Raw genomic sequence first — 22,278 nt, forward strand, 5'->3', positions numbered from 1 at the left:
TAAACTCTGCTGATCGCGAAGGCAGAGCTGGTGATTCTCTCACTGTCCCTTCCCATCAGACCTGTCCCCATCTCCCAGGACATCACCAGCATCGCAGTGATGACACGAGCTTGGGACAAATCTCCCTGGCCTCACGCGGCCGCCTCCTAAAAGCAGGAGATCCTGCCCTTGCACTCACCACACGGTCCCTTGCTGATCACTTTGATTCGCCTCTGTTGGTTGCACTGGGCCTTCTCCAGCTCACACTCGTTGCTGTAGGTGGAATAATCAGACCCGCAGACGGGAGCCACCACGACAGGGCAAGCTGTCTTCTTGCAGACGCAGGAAGCCTGAGAGGGGTCGGTGGAGCTCCTCTCGCACACCGCCCCGAACCCGCACAGCATCCCTCGACACGCTGCGGGAACAGACACGGAGAGACTGGTGAGCCGCGGCTGCTCCTCTGCAAACGGGAGGGATGCAGACCGGTGCCTGGGTCCAGGCAGCCCCCCGTGCCCCCTTTCTCTCCCCTAGCAGAGCTGCCCACACCATCCAGGCTCAAAGAGGGGCTGCAGCCCTCCGGGGGACCAGGGCTGGAAGGGCAGTGCCAGCAAGAGGTGGATGCTCTAGGTACCGCGAAGCCCTTTCCTGGCTCAGGGCGAGGATGTCATCGTCTCAGCATGCCACCTCTCGCTGCCTGCCAGGAACCAGGCGCTGAAGTCGGATCCTTCTCCAGGGATGCCTTGGGTGCATTTGAGGTGTAAGGGGACCAAGCCAACCTTGCCCGAGCTACCCAAAGCCAAACACCTGAGAACAAGGGTCTGCCCAGCGCAGCCAGGGAACAGTGTGAGGTTGCGAGGTCAGGGCTGCTGTGCCCAGCGCCTGGGCATTAAGCAAAGGCACAGGTAACCTCAGCGCCCGCTCCATCGCGACAGTGCTGTGCGGAGCAGACAGCACAGAGGCCGCGGGGAAGGGCAGCACCGACAGTGGGGTCGATAAAGCCTGTGAGCCAGAGAAAGCTTCCTCTGAAGGGAGGATGTACCGAAGGCAGCATCTCCTTTGCCCTCAGGCACCGCGCTACGGTCCATGTTGGCTCTATCAGTCCACGTTGGCTCTATCAGTCCACGTTGGCTCTACCGCAGTTTCTCGTCAGTGACTGAGCCCAGCTGCCCTTTGAGAGCGGCCGGGTAAGGCAGGATACGTGCTAGGCACCTTCATCCCACGCAAGGACAGGGAGGGAAGAGGCTGGGGTAGAGCGTGGTCCAAAAGGAGCTAACAAACCCACCGTCAGCCCTCTTGCCTCCTCCGTGCCCCTTCTCACTCAAGGCTGCCCATTCTGCTTATTGAAGAACTGAAGAAAGAAAGGTCTGTCACCAGCTCTGCACCACAGCAGGGAGGTCAGGGCCCAGCTCACGAGCTGGGAGGTGCCTCCAACCCCAGTACAGACATGGAGGAGCATCCTCAGGGCTCCGGAAAGCACTTGCTCTGCCCAGGGCCCCTCTGGTCAAGCCTTTGTGAGTCCTCCAGAACACAAGGTGTTTTCTGCTAACCAGCAAGAGAGAGGAAAGTCAAGGAACGGAGAAGAAAACATCCTCACCTGTCCCAGTGTGGGACAGATTGTCCCGCACGCACACGCTGTTTTATTCATTGCCGTTTATGCAAAGCAGCCGAATCACGTGGCTGGTGTCTTTCTAAAGGAGATGCACGAATCTCTTTATCACATCCACTAATCAGAGCAGCCAGCACAGACCAGTTCAGCATCTGAATTGCTAATGTGGTAGGAAATGTAATTCTTCGGCTGGAGAGAGAGGACAGGAGTCTCCAGACTCAATGGTCCACAGGTGAGACAGCGAGAGCAAGAGATGCCAGAGCTTTTCGCCCAGCGATTACCGCCACGGGCGCAGCCCTCCGCTCACAAAATGCACCACCGGGCGCGCACGTATATGCACACCTGCCGCACCACCCTGCACGCGCAGCCGCTGCGCCAAGCGCAGTCCCTGCACCGGCACCCGCCGCACCGCTGCTGCACCCACGCGCAGCGGGCACCTCCTGCCACCCCCCCGGCACACCTGACCGCCCCGCGCTCTCCTACGCACGCAGCATACGTTATAAATGGAGACTGACCTACATAATGAGAGAAAGAGAAATCATAAAAGGCAAAATAAAATGCTTGACAGTGGCTCATTTACACTTCAATTCCCGGGTGTTTGCCTTTGACTGCCTTGAGATTTTAAGCTCATATGCACAGCAACAATGCACCACTAAGAGACTAATATCATCAAATAAAAAAGAACTCTCTTTCTCTCCTGCCCAATATCTAAAAGCAATTCATCATTTTTATGAAGCGCTCTGGATAGTCTCTCCTGCTCCTTCCATCGCTGCTCTTTCTCTCTCTCTCTGTTTTTTTAAAATGCAGATGAGCCTGTTGAGCTCTGAGATTAGAGGGTGCAGGGGAGGTGTGCAAGTGAGGAATGTAAAATGCAGGACAAGCGGGGATTCATCCCGTCCCCCCGCCCTGAGGCGCAGGTCTGTGGAACAGAAGTGTAACTGTGTAGTGCATAATCAGCTGCCAGTCACAGGGGAGGCAGATGGAGCTGTCTTTGAGATCAGGCCTAGGGAAAGGAAGGGAAAGGAAGGGAAAGGAAGGGAAAGGAAGGGAAAGGAAGGGAAAGGAAAGGAAAGGAAGGGAAAGGAAGGGAAAGGAAGGGAAAGGAAGGGAGCTGGTACGTGCAGATGTGGGATACAGAGCCAGCTTGGAGCGGAGTTTAATCAGGTGCCTGCTTGAAGGCAAGGGGGAGAGAGGTGCCTGTCTGAAGGCACTTGCCTTCAGGACACACCAGCCCAGGTTCAGCAGCACGCTTGCAAATAGGGAAACCAAGGTGGGAAGCGTGTCCCGGATTTCAAAGTAGGTGACAGGGACAGCTCTCTCCTTTCTTGAGCTCTTCTGTTCTTGTCTTTTGCATCAGAGTATGGGAATGGAGCCTCACACATCCAAGGTGAGGGCTTCCGAAGCAAACAGCCAACCCTGGTCTGGTCCCACCCAAACTGAGGAAGTTTTCAGTGGGACCCAATTCAGGGCATCACCAAGCACTTCAAAAACCCTGTCCTAAGACACTTGTTGCTATTTTCGGGTGCATTTCCTTCCCACCCAGCTCAAGCACCAACAGTTCTTTTGCCTTTTGGTCCCCTGCCATCCGTTTCTCTTCCCAGACCCCGCAGCACTCCACAGCAGCCAGCCTGTGAACGCGGCAGGAAAAAGCTTTTCAGCACTGGACAGGACTTCTGAAGAAATTAAAACATTGCTCATGGTTTTGACTCTTCTTCCAAGAAACTTTTTAAATTGTTCACTGAGATTTGGAGCAAAACAGGGTCTTGGCACCTTTTAAGTGATCCTCCCTGTAATTGTTTTGCCCACATATATTTAAGAATCTCTTAATCTGAAGCGATAAAAGCAATGGTAAATGACAAAAAGGTCACAAAGTTAATTAGGTCAAGCCACATAAAGAAAACTGATATTTTACCAGGATTGAAGTTTCAGTCTATCCTTGCCCCAGAATCGTATTTCATAAACACATTAGGGACATAATAGGCCCATATGTGAGCAAAAGAGATGACGTGAAGGGTATTTATTTACCTCCTGTTCCGCATCAACCAAATGTTGTAAAAGTGAGCTTTTACAGCACCGGTGTTTGACAGACACCTTCCTACTCCCTGCCAACAAGCTCGGTCCCCGGGAGAGAAGCTTGAACACTGTGGTGCATCGGAGCTCATCCCAACTCAAGGGGATGGCCCGGCTGCCCTGCGGATGCCCAGGCAGGATGGAGAGTGGGGGTATGGTAGGGTGCGACCCCCAAACACCGTGATTCAGTCCTTCCTGAAGACGAGGACCCAGCTTCATTGAGTTTCGGTGATCAGGCCGAGAAGCAGACAAAGCCGGCAAGAAAAATGCTTCAAACCAGAAACAAATTGTGACAAGCAAATTGGTTGTTTAAGGTTTTTTTCACTTCTAATCATCGCTGGTGTTACTGGTGAAGAAGCCTATTTGTTCACAGCAGATTATTTTGAAAACTCACCCATCCAATGCTGGGATGCAGTTGGATGATGCAAGCTCAGAACACCAACAAGAATAAAATAAAATGCCTTAATTCCCCTGCCAGACTCGGGAGATGAAACAGGTTTATTATGCCTGCTAAGATGATTCAACCCAACAAGCTCTGTAAAAGACGAAATTCAAACGGAGCTTGTTCTTCCCCAACGTCTCTCTCTCTCTCTCTCTCTCTAATTTTACCTGGGAGGACTCAAGAAGTGTAACCATCACTGATGCGGAAGGAATAAAAGTTGGGAAATGAGAAGCAAAAAGAAGAGGCTATCAGCTCAGTTCCAGGGTACTCAGCACTGACCAAGCCTTCACATCCCATTCCCTGTGCAGAGCCACTACGGACAGAAGCACTTTGCTGGGTGTAGGCAGAAGGCGGCAATAAGTGAGGCACAAAGTGCTCTTGTCCTAACACTTGTATGTGACAGCCCGAATAAACTCCAGGCAGCAGATAAAGCATACAGAAGTGCAAGGACCTCTTAAATTTGATTCCCGACAGCGCTGGTGAAGACCATGCCATCCAAAGCACCCCACAAGCGAGGGGCTGCAGACCGCTCTCCGTTCCCAGTGCCGCTGCTATTTCAGGTGCCCAGGGGCTGGGCCATGATATGACAAAGGGACCAGCCTTGCCTTCATGCTGCCGAGCTTGAGACGAGTCGGGACAGATAGGAGCGCAGAAATGGTGCTCGCCAGCATGGCAAGGAAATCATCTACCTGCCCACCCGACTGGAACAAGCACCAGAGACCAGGAGCACGCAGCGGGACCAGGGCTCTGCCTGCCTGCTGCCCCTCTAGCGATAGCTGTACAACATCACCAGGCTAGCGACCGTACATTTTCCTACCAGCGTGCCTTCTACATCACCCAAGAGACATGCCGGGGCAGGGCTTGGTTGAGAACAAGTCTGAAGCCTGCCTGGTCCACAGCAACGCTGCAACTGGAAGCTTTGGAGCCAGCGCTGATGGACACCTCTGCAGGGTGGACGCTGGAAGGCAGTGGCAAACCAGAGTCGCCGTGAGCTTGCAAAAGATGGAGCCCCTGCTCGGGATGTTGGAAGTTGCAGCCTCTTCTGCCTGTTCCCCGGTCACAGAGGGGAGGTGGGATCTCTCAGCGCTTGTTCAAGACTGTGCTTCAAAACTGCCTACAAAGCACACGGCAAGGCTGTGCAGCAAGGTCAGAGAGCAGACTGGATCTAAAACTAAGCACGGCCCTGGTTAAATCATTCTAGTGCTGCAGAGATGAGGCGCAGCAAGGCATTTGGCAAACAATGAGAGCAGCACTTGTCTGGAGCAGAAAAAAGCTACAGCTAGGAGCTGACCTTTCCCAAACCTCCTGAGCCACTGAAGATGAGGGAGAGAAACAGCTAAAGCGAGGTATCTATACAACACTTGAGCAAGCCGTACAGAACAAAAGGGAGGGCTTGGGCTTATTGTAACCACGCTGAATACCAGCCAAGCCTCTCCATGTCTCTTAGCAGCACTGGAGCAGAAAGAGAATAATAAATAACAACAACAACAATAATAAAAAAAGCGCACCTCCTGGAGAGGAGGGGAAAAGCAAAAGGTGTTGCTACAAATAATTCATGGTACTGTGCTTCCCGCCACAACTGAGTCAGCATGACTCCATGGGCACACAGAGCAGCCTTCTCTTCCTCAACAGCTCCAGGCTGAGCCTGCAAAAGCAAGAAAGGCTTTTAGAAGAGATCAAGGCTAGGGGAAGACCTGACTGGGTTCAGAGCCTCGGCTCCGGCTCAGATATGCTATGCTCTGAGGCTCTACCTTGCATCCTGCGGTGACCGCCTGGTTTAGGGTAAAGAGCACAAAGGGATGCTAACGAGGGTTTCCTGTCCTCTGGCTAATTGGGGAAGGTGAAGCGCACACTGAAGCGCTCTGATCTCTCCTCCGAACAGCCCAGAGCAGAGGAAGGCCAGGGCACTGCCGCAGCCTGGAGAACAAGGCACACAGTGAACTTAGGTGCCACTATGGTGTCCTTTTACCGCACAACCGCCTGAAGGGCAGACCTTGCCTGGCCCCGGGGGGCTTGCAGCATGGAGCGGTCGCAGAAGATGCTGGGGAAAGAAGGGATGGCTCCTCCCAAAAGGCAGCAGGGCAGGGGCACCAGCCAGCCACAGCAGCCAAGCGACAGAAACCGCCTATGGAAACACCTTCCCCAGCCTGCCAGTGCTTCTCTGGACCGACGCACAGGAAGCCAGGGTGGGATGCCCACATCAACAAACCATGAGCAAAGAAAAGGGGAAAGGAGAGAGACAACAAGCTGAGAGGAGCCTCTGGGAGCCCATCTACGCTGGCAGCTGAAACTGGGGTGGGAAGAGTGAGAGTCAGGGTTGCAGAGCGCTGCTTACTTCAGTCTGGGCCCAGAGCTGCTGGCATTCATCAGACCCAAGCTGCTCCTGCAGAAGGAACAACTACCCATTGCACCAGGTGTAACGACACCGGTTCAGATCCAAGCCTCCCACCCCATCCGTGACACTTCCTCAGGCAGCCCCTAATTAGCACCAGGGAGGGAGCGGGATGCTTCATTACCAGGAAAGCCCCTGCCAAGGTTCAGCTCAGCATTTCCCCAAGCAGGCTGTGCGGGCACAGGTGGCTGGTACTCCACGAGTAGCTGCCAGGGCAGATGGCACCAGCTCCACCTCCTCGCATCCAACAGTGCTTGCAGATGCCCAAAACGGCTGGAAGGACAGCTGAGAATAGGATGGCTCCACTGTGGCCAACGGGGAGGGCCAGAGCCACCACGAGAACGGCTACGAGCCATGCACGGCTCCGCTCTGCAGAGAGATGCAGGAGTTGGTGTGAGGCTGCAGGCAGCTTGGGAGAAAGCTGCTGTTGAAGTAAAGGCTCTGCCTGAGCTGGGCTCAAGAGACTGGGCAAAACGAAGATGCTGTACAGCACACAGACGTATACTGGCCCATCCTGGAGCACTCCTGGGCCAGAGCTGGCAAAACTATTCTTCCAAGCGAGAGCCCGTGACAATACATGTATACAAAAGGCTCATTCTGTGCCTCAGCAACCCCCTCTTCTCCCCACCACCCACAGAGGTTTGCACTGTGCCCTCCTTCAGTCTCCTGCATCCTAAAAACCACAGCAGCCAAGGCTTCAAGTTGCACGCTGCCCTCCCCAGCCCGGAGCCAGCACCCTCCACTTCTCTCCTAGCTGCCAGCTCTGGCCACACCACCATTGGTACCAAGTACTCCAGGTAGAGCTCTTGGGCCAGCTTCTTGAGTCCATCCCAGCCTTCTTCCGAGCCTCCTGGATCAGAGCAGTGAGGACAAGCAGCAGGGAGACAGCAGCTGGCTGCAGGCAGGGAGGATGGAGAGTAGCTTCTGCCTTCAGCTTCAGAGCTTTCAGCTTCAACTCACCATCCAGATCTGCGCCTTGGTTCTCCCGTTTACAAAAAACCGCAGATAATAATAATAACCAAACCCCCAGTGTCAGTAGGTAAGTAGCTCAATATAAGTAGTAGGGATTAATAACAGGCTGGCTTCGTCAAGTGCTTTGAGATCTTGAGGTGAAGAGCTCTACCTAATAAGCCCCAAGCATTCACATTAAAATGTTTCTCCAACTTAATAACAATAATCATAAATGTAAAGTCAAAATTGCTCTGTTCCACTGTATAGGAAAGAAAAAAACGCTACTGGAGCAGCTTGCTGATTGCTTACTGCACCCTGCCAGGCCTTCTACAGCACGTGCCTGCCTGCCCACCCCACGTTCCACGGCAGCACCCGGCCATGCAGCCGAGCCATCGAGAGGAACACCTGAGAGGGGCTCCGGCGGGCACACGGTTCCTCCTCACCAAGACCGAACCCTTCTCCTTGGCAGGAATCTTGCCAAAGGAGAAGGAGGAGGAGGAGGAGGAAGGTCCTGAACACCCACAGAGGAGGGAGACGTGGGGAAAACGTGCAGGTGACTCCTGGCAGCTCCCCTCTCCCCGACCAGCAGAACGCGTGTTTGCCAGCCTGGACCCGCTCCAGATCCCAGGGGAGTCCACCCCTTCTCTGAGCGGGCCGAGAAAAACGATCGGAAAAGCACAGCCAGAAACTTGATTACAGCTCACGGGTGGGCGATGGGAGGGTGGGATGTACCTGTTTTCATGGCTTAAAGCATCTCCAGCGACAGGGAAGGGGTAGGAGAGAAGAAAGACTAACAACGCACGACGGCCATGCTGCTGCGCTTCGGACAGCCACAAATCCCTGCAGCAAGGACCGTGGGCAGGAGACAGAAAGACGCTTCCCCGCAGCACACCCAGCAAGGTTAGGGCAGCCTGCACCTCCGGGGACCTGCTGGTAGCTGAACTGCTGGCACTGGGTATTCTTGTTCATAGGGAGAGCCCGAAATTGAAGAATGACGACGTCTGTGCCAAGGTGGCCGCCTTTTAATCTACTGCTGTTGGATTAAAAACTCTCCCTCTCTGGAAAGCGGTGGGTGCTCTCCTGCTAGAGCCGCTTAAAGCAGACTGGAGTGGGGAATACAAAGTGGAGAGCAACTGGCTAGGCTGGGCAGCAGAGGGGAAAAAGCCGTGATGCTCAAATATATCTTTTCAATCCCTGACCTACGCTGATGGACAGCGAGCCGACGTGCACCTCTGCGTCCCACCGTTCCCCACTTGGTCCCCAAGGACGGGGACGCCACTAGTGGGCCACACCAGTCCCGTCCCAAACCCTGCCTGAGAGCAACCGCTGTTAAAAACCCACGTTAGAGAGAAGAAGCCGCCACCGCGGAGCAGACAAGAAGCCACCGAAATGGCGGGACAGAGCTGCTGGGCCTGTTGAGGAGCCTGGCACGGACAGTTCCTCAGCCAGAGGACAAGGAGGACAAGAAGTAGCGAGCGAGCGCGCGTAAACAGCAAAAGGGCGACGGCCTGCGCACGATGAACCCACCCCGGGGGCCGAGGTTGAGCTTTCCTTCTGGAGAAAGGGACAAGGCCCCTCCGCCACAGCCCGAGCGAGCCTGCCCTGCCGCCGCCCGATACGTGAGGCCGTTTTGCGCTTCGCCGGCGCAAAAGGCAAGGAGGGCCAGCAGAGAGGAGGGCAGAGCTGCTTTTGGGGGCTTCCTCGTGGCAAAAGGGCAGAGGGGGAAGCACGAAGGCCCCCGGGGGACGGAGCCCGTTGCGCGTGTGTCAGGCCGGCGAAGGCCGGCATTAATTCTGCATGAGCGCGAGGCGCCCGTTGCCATGGAGATCGGTGAGGCTGGCGCTCCAGCCCAGGCTTTTGCCTGTGCACATTTACTTCTCTTCCCGGGCCCACCCTCGCTGCCATCAATATTAATTGCATCAGCCAGGGCTTGCTCGGTGAGGGGGAAGGAGCCGCCTGCCCCGCTCAAAGGCCTTCGCCGTGGGGCCGGGAGAGCCACACGCAGGCAGCAGAAGCGGGGTGTCCGCCCCACAGGCCTGGCCAGGCTGTGCCAAGATCGGCGCCGGCTCTCCTGGGAAAGGAAGGCAGAGCCGTCAGATCCTGTGTCGTTAACGCCACGCTGCTTAACCCGGGCACTTTGGCTCAGAGTCCCTACCCCTGGCACAGCCAGGGCGGCATTAGGGACGGGCTAACCCCAAGTCCTCGAGCCCCAGTTTTGCCCCATCTTCACCCACTTTGTCCCTGCCTGCAACACGGTCAGTGACTTCGTGCAATGCCGCTGACGTGGAGCTGGAAAGCTGCAGTTAGCCTCACTGAGCAGCAGCAGGCCAGGGGCAAATGCTGGCTAAAAGAGCTGCCAGCACCCCGGCATACAGCCCCGCAGGTACCAAAGGGGATGGGGAAGGCAGCACCCCTCCTTGCTCATCAGGATCACGCACATCTTTATTTCCACAGCTTAGCCACGGAGCTGAGCTATACCGCAGCTGCATATCCGTGGCTCCCAAGGCCACAAGACCCTCTCCAGAACAAGTCCCCAAACCACTTAAAAGTTTTCAAGCTGACACGTTCTAAGGATGGAAGGTCCTTAAGAAGCTGAGAGAATGGTAGGCATCCACCATCCAGTTTGGGAGCCTCTGTGACGCTCTCAGCTCTCCAGGGATCTTGCTTGCACAGCCCTACATACGACAGAGGTCTCAGAAACCAGGTATCTCCTCCTGAGACCACAGCGTGGTAGTTCAGCACCCCCAAACACACTCTGCGCGCCTGCGTCACACGAGGAGGCAGCGAGGGGAAGCCCAGAAAGGTGGTCGTCGCCGGCCACAACCTTTTCCAGCCCAGCTGCCTGAAAAAAACTCTTCGTTTCTAAAAGCCACCAATGACTGAAATCTAACCTGCCAGCAGCAGCAGCGGAGCAGTCAGCACCGCAGCCTGTCATCACCCGGGAAAGGGCAGCCCGGCACCTCGCAGGGCTGACACCTGCGACGCGGGCAGCAGGGGCCAAGGCAGACAAAGGAGGAGCAGGAGGAGAGCTGACTACACGGTCTGTAATTGGGGGTCAGGAGGGGTGGGCAGCAAGGGAAAATGTGGATCAGTTGGAAGATCTAAAAGCAAAATCGTGTGCTGGAGGCAGGGAGATGGTAGCGAGCAAGGCGAAGGCAGTGCCGGGGGCGGGCAGGGCAGGGTGGAGCAGGGAGGAGTTGAAGGCATCATGTTCTCAGGTCTGAAACATCCAAGTCACTCTTGCAAATCAAACATCATCTTAAAAGACTCTCTCATTAATCTGTCATGAGCCCCCTGCGAGAGCAGCTCTGAGCAGACTGTCACAGCTCCTAATCACTGGAAGAATTCATCAGCCTCCGTCAGAAAGAGGAACAGTTTGGAAATGCGCTCCACAAGGGATGCGAGCGAGAAGCCAGCCTCAGCAGCAGGCTCCCGCTGCCCTGCCTGCACGCCCCGGTGGGCACAGATCCCCCGAGCCTCGCTACAGAGCAAGCGGCCAAGAGCAGGAATCTGCCCCGAGCAGCCACGCTGCCATAAAACCCTCAAAGCTCAGATGGGATGGCAGCCTGTACGTAGCCCACACAAGGGAGGGAGGCAAGGGCAAGAAAAAAACCCACACTTGGATTGTTTTAACCTGCTCCCACCTGCCTGCAGAGGCCACGCTCTGCAAAACAGAGTGTTTACGAATCAGGGAGATTAGAGAGCTCAGCAGGGAAGAAGGGCTGCAGCAGCCTCTGGACGCCGGGAGGGAAAGATGGCTCCTCCCCAGCCGCAACATGTCCAAAGCCAGCACTCAGCTGCACGGTCGGCAAAGCCAGCGCATCACCCTTTGCCAACTTTTCCCAGGCCCCAAGCTGCCAGACGCTCTGCGAGGTCTACTTATGCTCTTTGCAAGGAGCTCGCTCATACCCTTCACGCCTCCCGTTCTCCTTTGCTCTCCCTCTGCACTTCATATGAAGTATTAAACGTAGCGACTGCATCCCAAAGTCACAGGATCTGTGCTAAGCCTGGCCTCCCCTTGGCTGCACGCTGTCTCCCACCGCGCAGGAGCCCACCCTGGGCTGTCCCTTAGCTGCGGGGCTGCCCGCCCCGCCGGCTTTGGCAGCAGCTCCGCACCAAGTACCTCATCCAGAAGAGGTATTCAGCCTTGGTGACGCCAGCAGGCAGAGCACCCATCTACACAGGACAGACAGACTCCCGTGGTGCCCTGCAGCCTGCCCACGGAGGAGCTGAATCCCTGCTTCTGGCAGAAGGCGCTCGGGACGCCTGCCTTGGCCGGGCATCGCCTGGCACACTTGGAGCGCGCGGGGCCGCACAACTACAGCCGCTCCTGTTCTCAGCAAACACTTGCCTGCCGCCGAAACGGCAAGATTCCTTGCGTCGCTGTGACCTCAGGGCACGTTCCTACAAAAACAGCGTTCGCTTGGCAAGAAATCCTCTGTCACAGCACAGCGCCGGGCAGCGTTTGCAGTGGGCTAACTTGGGAGCTGGTAGTGATGCACTAGCTCTCTCTCAAAGGTATCATGCACCGACTTCAGCATGACACGGCCAAGGGGAAGAGAAGACAAAGCAAGACAAATGCTGTTTCTTTGTCACAATGCTCTTGAGACCAAATGCCAGAAGGATAGTCCTGGGAGATGTGAGGCAGAGGTGTGGGGAGAGTGAGGCAAGCTTGGGGATCTGCAACCTTAGCAAGGACCTGATACAGGAAAAAACAGGAACACCTTAGCAGTTCTCCCATCTACTCCTCTTCTAACACTTAAGCCACGTAACATGAAAGTGCATAAATTGATCCCCAAGAGAAGCTCAAACCTCACTGTAAATGGAGAAGAAAATACTCTCAAGAGATCAAAAGTGGTGTCTAATAACTGCTGCTACCTTATCTACCGCTCAGCTTTTGAAGAGCTATGTTTAGCATCTCTCCTCTCTCCAGAGCAACCCTGAAGCAGCGTGAGCTGCTTCGGCTGAAGCACACTTTGCTGTGGTGCCCAGGGTGCAAAACCCAGGCAGGGAAATGGTCGCTCCCACTGTGGCAGCAGGCAAGAAAGCCAGGCTGGGTCATGGGGCGAGCGCATGGGGCTGAAGCTCCACAAGCAGACCCCGGTCCTGGCTCCCCAAGCTGTTGCCTCACTGCTGTAGGGTGCGAATACGAGCAAGAAAAAAGGAAGGGGAAGCCAAAGATGTAACCATGGTGACTTCACTGCAGGACCCCCTGGGCCAGCTAGGGACAGATGGCTTCACCCTGGAGGCATGAATTGCCCGGGATCCTGGGGCAAACAAAAAGCACCCCAGGTCACCCCCCCTCCACCCAAGGTGGTGGGTGCAAGCACCGTACCAGCAGTGCAGGAGATCAGTGTTTCAATCAGTGCTGCAGCAAAGTCTTAGAGAAGGAGTAGGCACTATGTAATTAAAAGTGAGCAGCTGCTGAGAAGCCTGGTACGAAAAATTCACCTTGCGCAGAAAGAGTGATTTTTTTTTTCTGTTCCGTGATGTGTGACAAGGCTTCCCGCCACGCTCCGATGCTCCGAGTCCCTCCTCGCTCGGCAATACCAGCCTCAGCCCAGCCGCCCACCGGCTGACACGGCCAGAGGTGCAGAAACATTGCCACCGCTCATGCTGCCGGAGCCAGCGGCCGGGCACCCTGTCTGCCTCAGGACAGGCTACTCCAGTGCCATGCAGTTCGGGCAGGGGGTGCAAACCTCTCCCGGCTCCCCACCACGCTTCCCCCCGCGTGGCCTCGGCAAAGGAGTCGTTCCTCGGCATAACGGGGCTTGCGAGGGGAATACAGAGAGCACAATCAAGCAGGAGAGCATCTCCATTGAGCCGCCGTGGCCCTGGGGCAGCTTGTGCCCCAAACACGCGTGCCTCCACGGAGCACCCCTTCCCCACACACTCCTGTTCCACTTCTCAACACAGAAAGGAGAGGTCACAGCAGCCCAGCAGCCACTGCGGGCCTGCGAGGAGCACCAGCGAGGCTTAACGTCAGCCCCGCTGTCCAACAGCGTTTGTCAGGTAGGGAGCGGACACGGGTGGACACCATAGCCCAAGGCCGTAGCGAGATGGATTACTGCTGGAGCAGATCGCTTTGCCCACTCCTGACGCTGCAAGTCAGCTCCTGACATTTCAAACCGCATGTGCAGGAGAGGGCTGGGGCCGGGAAAAGCAGGGGTGCGAAAGGTAGAGAGTGTGGGGTGGTCAGAAAAGACTAAAATGCATCTGTAGGCAGACAAAAAAAGACGGGTCTGCAGCACCTTCCCGTTCTACTAACTGAGATCAGCCCTGCCACGAAGGCTGCACTATTAATTCATTTTGCGGCATCCAAGTCTTATATTGGCTTGTGTCAAAAGAGAAATAGGCTGGGCTTAGCAGCCAAAGCCAGCAGGGTGTTCCCAGTACTGCCACGCACAAAAGGAACAAAACTGAAGAGCTTGTGTTTTATTTTAAGTTATATTTTCATGGCTCTCTTCCCAGGGCAGCCAAGTGTCCCCTCCACTGTCCCCCTGAGAAGGCACAGAGCTGCCCAGAGACCCACCTGGCTCCTTTGAGAAACTAAAAGCCCAAGGCTGCTTCCCGGTATTCTGTCCGACAGAGACTGGAGAAGGAAGGGCTCAGTGTGAATTTGGCAGCGGGAGGAGGTTATGAAGAGCACACACGTCTCCCAAGGCGCGGGCCAGCCCCAGCCTTCTTGTTGTCAACACACTGCAAGGTTGATCTTTAGGGCTGCAGGTAGGCTGTGGGCAGCACACAAACTAGGCAGAGCAGGCAAGGGGAGGTTAAGCACCTTAGGTGACTTCTAAGCCCAAGGCAATTATTTTCCCCTCATTACATCCATGCCAATAGGTTACTGGCCAGAGGAAGCTGTTCATCAGAATTATGGGATGTTAACTAAAACCAATCAAATAAAAGGAAGGAGCATCTTTTCCCGATGAAGTATCAAACAGGAGGAGCAAGACCAGGACCTCCGATACGTGGCTGGTGCTCAGGCACAGTCAGCGCTCTGTGCTGAAGAGCACCACAGCCCTGCACAGCCACGTAAAACCCCTCCCCAAGCCTCCTCCTCATCTGGAGGGCATCCACCTCCTCGGCTGCGAACACACGCAGGCACAGGGCTGGAAGACAGCAGAGAGGTCGTGAAACACCACTTCCCAACACCACTTGGCTGTCCCTAGCAGAATGGTCCCCTTTGAAGGGAGGCAAGGCACGCACACCCTCCAGGCTCTCTCGCTGCCTGAGCACAGCCAAGGTAACGCTCAGTCTGCCCAAACTCATCATCTACAGGTGGGGAGTATTTCCTAACACCCTTCTGGCACAGACCAGATGCTGCGTAACGCACAGCACCGTTCACACCCCACGGAGGCAGAGACGGCCACCAGCGGGGACGTGGGGAACCAGTCCTCGCAACGCTGCAGGTGGCTGTCTCTCTCTTCACCTGCTGAGGCAAAGCCAGAACGTGGTGCTGAAGAGAGGGCATCCAGCAGCCGGGTGAAAAACAATGCCCAGGACTCAGAGTATTGTAGGATTAATCCGCTAACCGATTTCCTATGCAGACTTGAAAAGCCACTTGCACCAGCATTTTCTCTGCCTAAACCCATGCCTGGACCAGTACTGCAAACCCTGTATTTATGGGGCTACCGGGCACAAGAAAGCATTTTTCCAATACTTAATTTCTCAGATGTCCTCATCTCATGCATCACTGCTGCTTTTATGCATCCATAAATAAGTGTTTAGCACTGCTCCCTCGGCCTGGTGTAATGGGTTGGGCTGGCATCACTCTGTCCACACTTGCCAAAAGGAAACGGCTGTCCAGCCCTCTCAGCCCTCTCAGATGTTTCCAAACCCAGCAGAGACAGGCCCCACAGCTGCTTGGTGCCATTAACACATCTACAAAGGTACACAAATGCCAGCAAAAGGGCTGGCTCCCACCACCCTGGCGACCTATCGTGACTCTCCCTGTGCGTGAGGGATGCTTGCTGGAGAGAGGCTGAAGCAAGATGTAGCTCTGAGATAAGGACGCACTCCTGCTCTCGATCCAGAAAGCTGCTGGGGCCGGCAAGAAACCCAAACCTGCCAGACCAAAGAGCAAAAGGGGCCGCACCAGACCCTGCCGGGGAGACCCCAGCTGCATTGCTCTGCTCTCAGCCCCTCGCCTCTGCTCGCACCAGGGAACACCAGGAGGAGTTCAGGGACAGGAATAGAGAGCGTGCGAAGGCACGGTCAGAGCCAAAACTGCCACCGGCAAGGCAGAGCCCTGCTCTCCTCCGCCGGCTCCCACATGAGCAGGGCAGCTTCGTGTCCCACACGCTGCTCTTGGCTCCGCACCGTCGCGCTCCACGCAGACCTCACTAACAAGTTCCTCAGCTGAGGGGGCTTTCCGCATCCCTGCAGGGCACCCAGGGGAGGAGAGATGGCAGGAGGAGAGGGATATTGGGGAGCTGACCCCCAAAGCCCGGTGCCTCATCCTGTTGATCCACCTGAGCAGCCAGCCCAGCTCTTGCCAGCCTGGTTTCACGGCTCCGAGAGGGTTTATTGTTCTCCCTGCCCTCCGCAGAGCAAACAACAAAAGCAATCTTGCCTCCCGCACACAACTCCACCAAGGGATGCTGCAAACAAACAGAAATCAAACCTCTCATCACAGACGCTGCAAGAACAAGGAGAGGGGAGGAGGTACCCTCCGAATCCTCCCCCACCATTTTTTTTCACCCCAGGGGATGCGGGAAGGCGCAGCCCACCCTGCCTGCCCCCCATACCCACCTGCCAACCCCCCCTCCAGAGCACTCCTGCCCTGGGGGGACACACAGCTGAGCCAACATCCACCCCCTCTCCAGCTCCCTGCCCAGACACTCCCCAGCTCCTGCCTCCCACTGACGAGAAACGAGAAGAATGAGCCGCCTTGGATGCCACCGGCCAGTCCTTCAGCTGGGGAAAAGGCAACAGCCTTCATGGAGCACTGCGTTTAAGTCAGCCAGGCCTTAAGACTCTATGGAGCTTAACAATCCCCTGCCCAGCTGCAGGAATGCCAGCGGCGTGGGAGATTTGGGAGAAAGCAGTGAGTTAACAGCATTAATGGCCTTGTTTCAAAATGAAGCAGAGACCACTCTATAAATCAATCTGTGGCTGAAGAGTTTACTAGGGTAGAAATTGGTATTGGAAGAAAAGGAAGAGATAAATAGCACATGAGTGCTAATTAGACACACCTCCCTGCTGGCTGGCAGTGTCTTCCACCTCCAGCATCGCCGGAGCACCAGGGGAGTGGTCGTGGCTGCAGCACCTTTTGTGTATGCAGGACAGGGTCTTTGCAGAAGAGATGTCCGAGGTGCGGAAAGCCACTTGTTCCCACGAAACCTGAGGTCTGACATTGCCAGGGCAGATGATGATTTCTGTCTGGCTTTGCACCACCGTTTGGAAGGGGAAAGGACCACAGCAAAACTTCCAATAGCAGGGTTTCCAGATAGAAATACCAAGCTGCAGATCCTCAGCTGGTACCGGTGGGCAGAGATCTGTTGGCTCACGGTACAGGCTGCCAGCTGGTGGCATCCCACTGCTCACCACAGAACTGTGCAGACTTGTAGAAGATGAGGGTCTGGCCCAGAAGATAAAGAGGTGACAATCCTCAAGGAGCCCAGCTGGAGGTGAAGCAATCGAGGGGCCGTGCTGTGCTCGACGCTAGCGCTGTCCCCCTGTGCTGGGACACAGCCCCCACCACCTGCAGAGACCCACTGAATACTCGCCCACCACCTTTGACATGCCACCAGGCATCACCTGGGGAAAGGAACACAGCGTGGCGAGGCAGAGACCTTCCCCTGGCTGGTTAGGGGAAAGGGAGAAGGGTTCGACGGCTTCCCAACCAGCCATCCCAAAACAGACCTGTCGGTCGGACAGCCGGGCATGCTTCTCACTAGCACAACACCTTGTTCCACCAAAGCCACCCTGAGAGCAAGCCTAGGACAGGAGAGCCATGGCCCTCGCCCAGCAAACCTCAGCCAAAGCCCAGCAGTTTACAAGCACAAGCATAGCCCCATTGAAGTCGGTGGGCTAGACGCAGGACCAGAGCCACATCTCCAAACCAGCCCAGGCAATGAACGCTGCCAGTCCCCGCAGCACAGCAGAAGCAGCAGGGACCAGTCCCTTCACCCCAGGGGGGACCTCTTCCCCACGTCCCCCTGCTCCCCTCTGCCCAGAAATGCTTCCTGAGGACGATGCGAGGCATTTGCACCGTATTAGGCTTGCAAAAGGACGCGCGCTTCATTTGGCAACCCACCAAGGGTGGTAGTTTTCCATCTCCTGTGGGGACCAGAGATCTTTTGGAGTATGTCATCTGGATGGGTTGGGCTGCTAATATTTTGGAGCCCTAAGCTAGGAGTTACACCTACGTTCGTTTTTATTTTTGCTTTAGATGTCTTCTCTGGTCCAATTATAGATTAATCACATTTTATCTAGCATCCGTTTCTCCCCCGCCTCCTTCCCCACCCCCATCAGAGAAGGAAAGAAAGAAAGAAACAAACGTGTTATTAATTGGCTGCTGTTTTCTGCTGGGTTCTTATCTGTGCACGTGAAACTAGGGAGGCTGGGGAAGGTGACTGAACAGCCTGCCAGCAGAAAGCAGGGCATTTTAAGCCTGATTTTCAGAGAAAACACAGCTCCTGTGATGACACTATCTGAGCATGTGCTCGCCTGCCTGCGTCCAACAGCTTTTAAAGCCATTGACTGATAACAGCACGGCCTCAAAAACCAAAGTTCCTACAGGTCTGTGAAACCAGAAGGCTTTAGTAAGCCCAGAGAAAAGGTGTGAGGTGCTGGTGAACGTACTGCTCATCAGACACCAGGGAGTCCATAGGTGAGCGGCAATCCATAGGTGAGTACCACAGGTCCAAGGAAAAGGCAAGTCCACAGGAAACCCAGGTGCTGGCCCACCCGGTCTGCCAAGGAAGGACCAATAACTCTGGAAGAGGACGAGGAAAGCACCATACTGCCTGATGACTGGCAAGGTGACAATTTGGAGGTGGGGAGGGAATTGTTAGGAGAGTGCAGAAGCAGAAACCTGTGGGACCCAAGTGAGGACGGGAAAGGAAGGACGGCTGCATTACAGTCCCCCAGATTTTACATGCCCACACCCTTTCTGGCCAGGGCAGTGGAGATACCTGATGTCCAGCTGAACACCAGCTTCTACTTTGCTCTTAATGCTCATAAAGCTGAAACCTTTTGCCAGCTGGAGCACGAGCCCAACAGATTTTTTGGTAGCATTTATACAGAGTTAGTAGCTGACTGATCCAAGACTGGATGGGCTGGGCTGCACAGCAGAAGCAGTAATTTAATAAACAGCCAACAGCATCTCAGCAACCTCTGCTAGCCTCAAAAATCACCTCTCCCTGAGCTGCTCAGCCCACGTCCCACGCACTTGCGCTGAAGAGATTCCTACCTGCTTTGTGCTTATTTAACCTCCTGGTGCCATGAGCCAGCACAACCCTCTCCAGTCCCTTCCCAGCAAAACCAACACCTGCGAAGGCAGCAGAGAGTCCCGGGGAGACACTGCGTCCACATCACTCCCCTGAAGAGGCATCCCTCCCTGCTTGGCAGGGAGGACATCGGCTGCCCCGGCCATGGTGAGGTGCAGCCTCAAGCTCCAGGTCCCACAAGCTGAAACCAGTCACCTCCTTCGCTGTCCTCCCGAGTTGCTCTGACGCTACACCAAAAAACCAGAGGGACCAAGGGAGGCACTTGTTTCTGGCTATTTCCCCATGACCTTCTCATGGTCTTTCCCTCACCTGTGACTCTGCCACATACCATGGCCACACATGGCATTTGCTTTTTTTTTTCCCCTCCTTTTTCTCTGTGCTTGCAGAGCAGCAAGCCTTTCTGCACCTCCTTCCGCTTCCCCCCTCCCTTTGCCAACATCCAGGAAGGCCCTTAGGGGACAAACACAGAATAGCCATTGGATTCAACACTGCCGCTTTTAAGGATAAGGTCCCCTTCTCCAGTCGCCTCCCTTCCACGGCCTCAGCAGATGAACCAGTAAAGCTCTGCAAACTGCTGGAGCACACAGAAGATCCCAATCTCCCTTTCCAGCCCTTCCCCACTTCCACCACAGCCGCCAAAGAAAGCCTCTGCAGAGAAAGGGCTGCTGTGCCTCCCAGGGAGCCCTGAGGGACAGCCGCTCTGCCTTCCCTCCTCATCCGAGAGCCATGTTCCTGCATCCCGAGGGCACCGGAGAGGGCAAGGCATGGGCACAAGTGAGCTGCAGCACCGCTCCGGGCACAGAGAGCAGCCAGTCAGCTGCAAAATAGATCACTGGGTCAGGAGGCACTGTTCCACCGCCAGCTGCGGGGAAAGCACGAGGGGCTCAAGCGATTTGCTCTCAAGCGCATCCTGAGCACGAGAACCGAGCTCCGGCAAGCGACGGCGTACTTACCATCTCGCGGCGTCGGCGGCGTCTGAGTGAAATAACTATTGGGCTTGTCTGCAAAGAAACAAAAAGACAGAGCTATCAGCAGTTCCCTTTGGCACACTCTCTCCTCCTCCTCCTCCCCCCCAGACCTCCGTCCGCAGCTCCCCAGCAGCGTTTGGGCCAGCATTTCATTCCTTCGGTACACATGGCCTGCGCAAGTGGGCACCAACACCCAGGGAACACCCGGGAGGTCCTGCAACAAGAAGGGAGCAGCAGAAACAGGAGCCGGGAGCCCCAGCTCTCCCAATAGTATCGATGGAGCATCTCTGGCTTGGGATCTGGCGGTAGCCCTCTTCTGCCTGGCAGGGCTGGGGCTTGCCTCAGCTCGTCGTGTGCCATTTCACCAGGGTGGCGATGCAAATCGTACCGTAATCACCTCGCACGCACCCACCCACCTGGGCACTGACTCACCAAGTCATTTGGGTTGAGCAGGACCGCACTGGGGAACGCTGTGGCCTCCAAGGCAAGAAGGCAAAGGTGGGAGAAAGGGGTAGCCTGGGGCAGCAGAAGGTGAAAGCTCCCACGGACGTGACCGCAGGTCCCAGAGCAAGGTGGCACACAGCCTCGCCACCAGCCAGCCCTCTACATTTGGGTAACCCCTGCTTAAGCAGGGGGGCGAGAAGAGTTCCGCTCAGGCAGCTGGCTCCACGGACCCTGCCATCCTGAGTGGGAAACACCCTAATGCCAGTGTCAAACTGGGCTCTGCTCTCTATTAAGTGATGTGCCCAGGGCCAGCAAAGCCAGGCTGTGGCAGAGGGCACTCCACTCCTTACGGGCCAGGCTCTTTCCCTACCACCATCACCTGGGCCCTGCTCCCACCAGTGCTTTTTAAATGCATTTGTGCGTTTTACAGTTTTACACAGCTTTTTTCTAACCACACCCCGCCCCCCCCAGAGGAAACAGTGCATCCCAAAGCTAGGCTGGAGGATTTGCCTGCCCTCTAAAGGTTTTCCTCACAGCAGGTGTTTGGCACTTCCCAGCATCAAGGAGGTCAAAGACGCTGCTGCACGACGGAGTCCTCCTCCACAGGCTGCGCCTAGAGAAAGCCAGGCGTTGGGAGGGCGAGCACCTGCGCGAGGATGAAGCAACAAAGCACGGCGCCTAGAGCAGCTGGCAATGCATGGAGGTACCAACACCCAAGAGTGCAATCTACTCAGCCACACCAGGGATCAGATCAACAGCCTAACCTCAGGGAAAACTCCTCCGTCTTGCCCCAACCCTCTGCTGATTCTTCAGAGCAAGGGAACATAGAGAGAGCAGGGATCCTGAGGCAGCCTAAGAGACGCATCTTCCACCCATCGCATATAGTGACAGGGCCCCCAATATTGTTCAGCAGGACTCACAGGAGCCCGTCTTCTGCTCCTCACCTCCCACACAGCCCTGCCGAGATCCCCGCCTCACAAACGGACCGACTGCGTCCCCCCCAGGAGCATCACCCGCGCTCAGACCTCAAGCAGCAGATCAGGAGACACAGTATTTCGGGGGGGCAAGGGGACACAGGACACAGAGGGTGCTGGCACAGCTGAGAGCATAAGCGCATCACGCACGGTGGGGAGCTGGGGCTGGCCCACGCATGCCCACCTTCGCAGCTCCATTCCGCAGTTCTGGGCCAACATCATCTCGGGGAAAAGTGGGGCACAGCTGCGGAACGGGCTGTCACCTCCCCGGCTTCTCCCCAGACAGCAGCATGCGAGCGATAAGCACCTGGGCACAGGGCAAAGCCCAGCCGGCGGCTGGCAGCGTCGGGAAGGCTGCTCCCGTGCCGAAACCCCGGCACGCCAGCTGACCTAACCCCTGCCTTTCCCTCCCACGCGCCCGGGGACACCTACAGTTGTTGAGGAAGAGCAGCACGGCAAATCCCAGCGTCGAGGTGGCCAGGAGGATGAGGCAGATGTTGCACGGGATCATGAAATACCGCACCACCAAGGAGACCTTGTGCTGGTACATTCGGTCCCGCTCCAAGGCCCCCGGTGCCATGGGGTACTGGCAAGCCGTCATGCTTGGCCGTCACGCTGCGGGCCAAAGCTCAACCCGCCACCGACCCATCCAAGGCAGAGTAGCCGCAAGGCTCACATGGATCCCTCTTCCTCCCTTCCCGGTCGTCTTCGGCAGCTGCGAGACCTAAGTTTTCCCGGAGATTCCCATCCTCTGCTCGCAGGAGGGCAGGGCAGGCCGGGGGCACCTTCAGGAGCAAGAGTTTGTCCCCACATCTGCCATCTCAGAGGCACAGCCTAGGAAGGGTCAGGTCTGAGCCCGCTCCGGAGGAACACGCACAGTCCTGTGCTCAGCAATCCCTCTTCCAGCCCGGGAGTTGTCAATCCACACCTGCCCGCAGAAAGCAAACTAAACAACCCCAGGCAAAAGTGCTGAGAGCTCAAGTTCTGCGGCCAAGCCCA

General features: G+C 56.0%; 1 protein-coding gene across 4 annotated transcripts in view; it reads right to left on the bottom strand.

Annotated features, from left to right (window-relative positions):
* Nucleotides 1-22,278, bottom strand: part of AGRN (agrin) — a 126,113-nt gene that overhangs the window by 45,546 nt on the left and 58,289 nt on the right. For 3 of the 4 annotated variants that reach the window (XM_075027283.1, XM_075027284.1, XM_075027287.1), the window contains 2 exons: nucleotides 19,847-19,894; nucleotides 179-394 (listed from right to left, as the gene is read on the bottom strand). In XM_075027283.1, the coding sequence (XP_074883384.1) occupies nucleotides 179-394; nucleotides 19,847-19,894 (264 nt within the window). Of the gene's footprint in view, nucleotides 1-178; nucleotides 395-19,846; nucleotides 19,895-21,711; nucleotides 22,187-22,278 lie in introns of those variants that run through there. The other variant, XM_075027286.1, reaches the window with a different exon arrangement.

This window comes from Buteo buteo, chromosome 5, assembly GCF_964188355.1.
Source record: "Buteo buteo chromosome 5, bButBut1.hap1.1, whole genome shotgun sequence".
Lineage (NCBI taxonomy): Eukaryota > Metazoa > Chordata > Aves > Accipitriformes > Accipitridae > Buteo > Buteo buteo.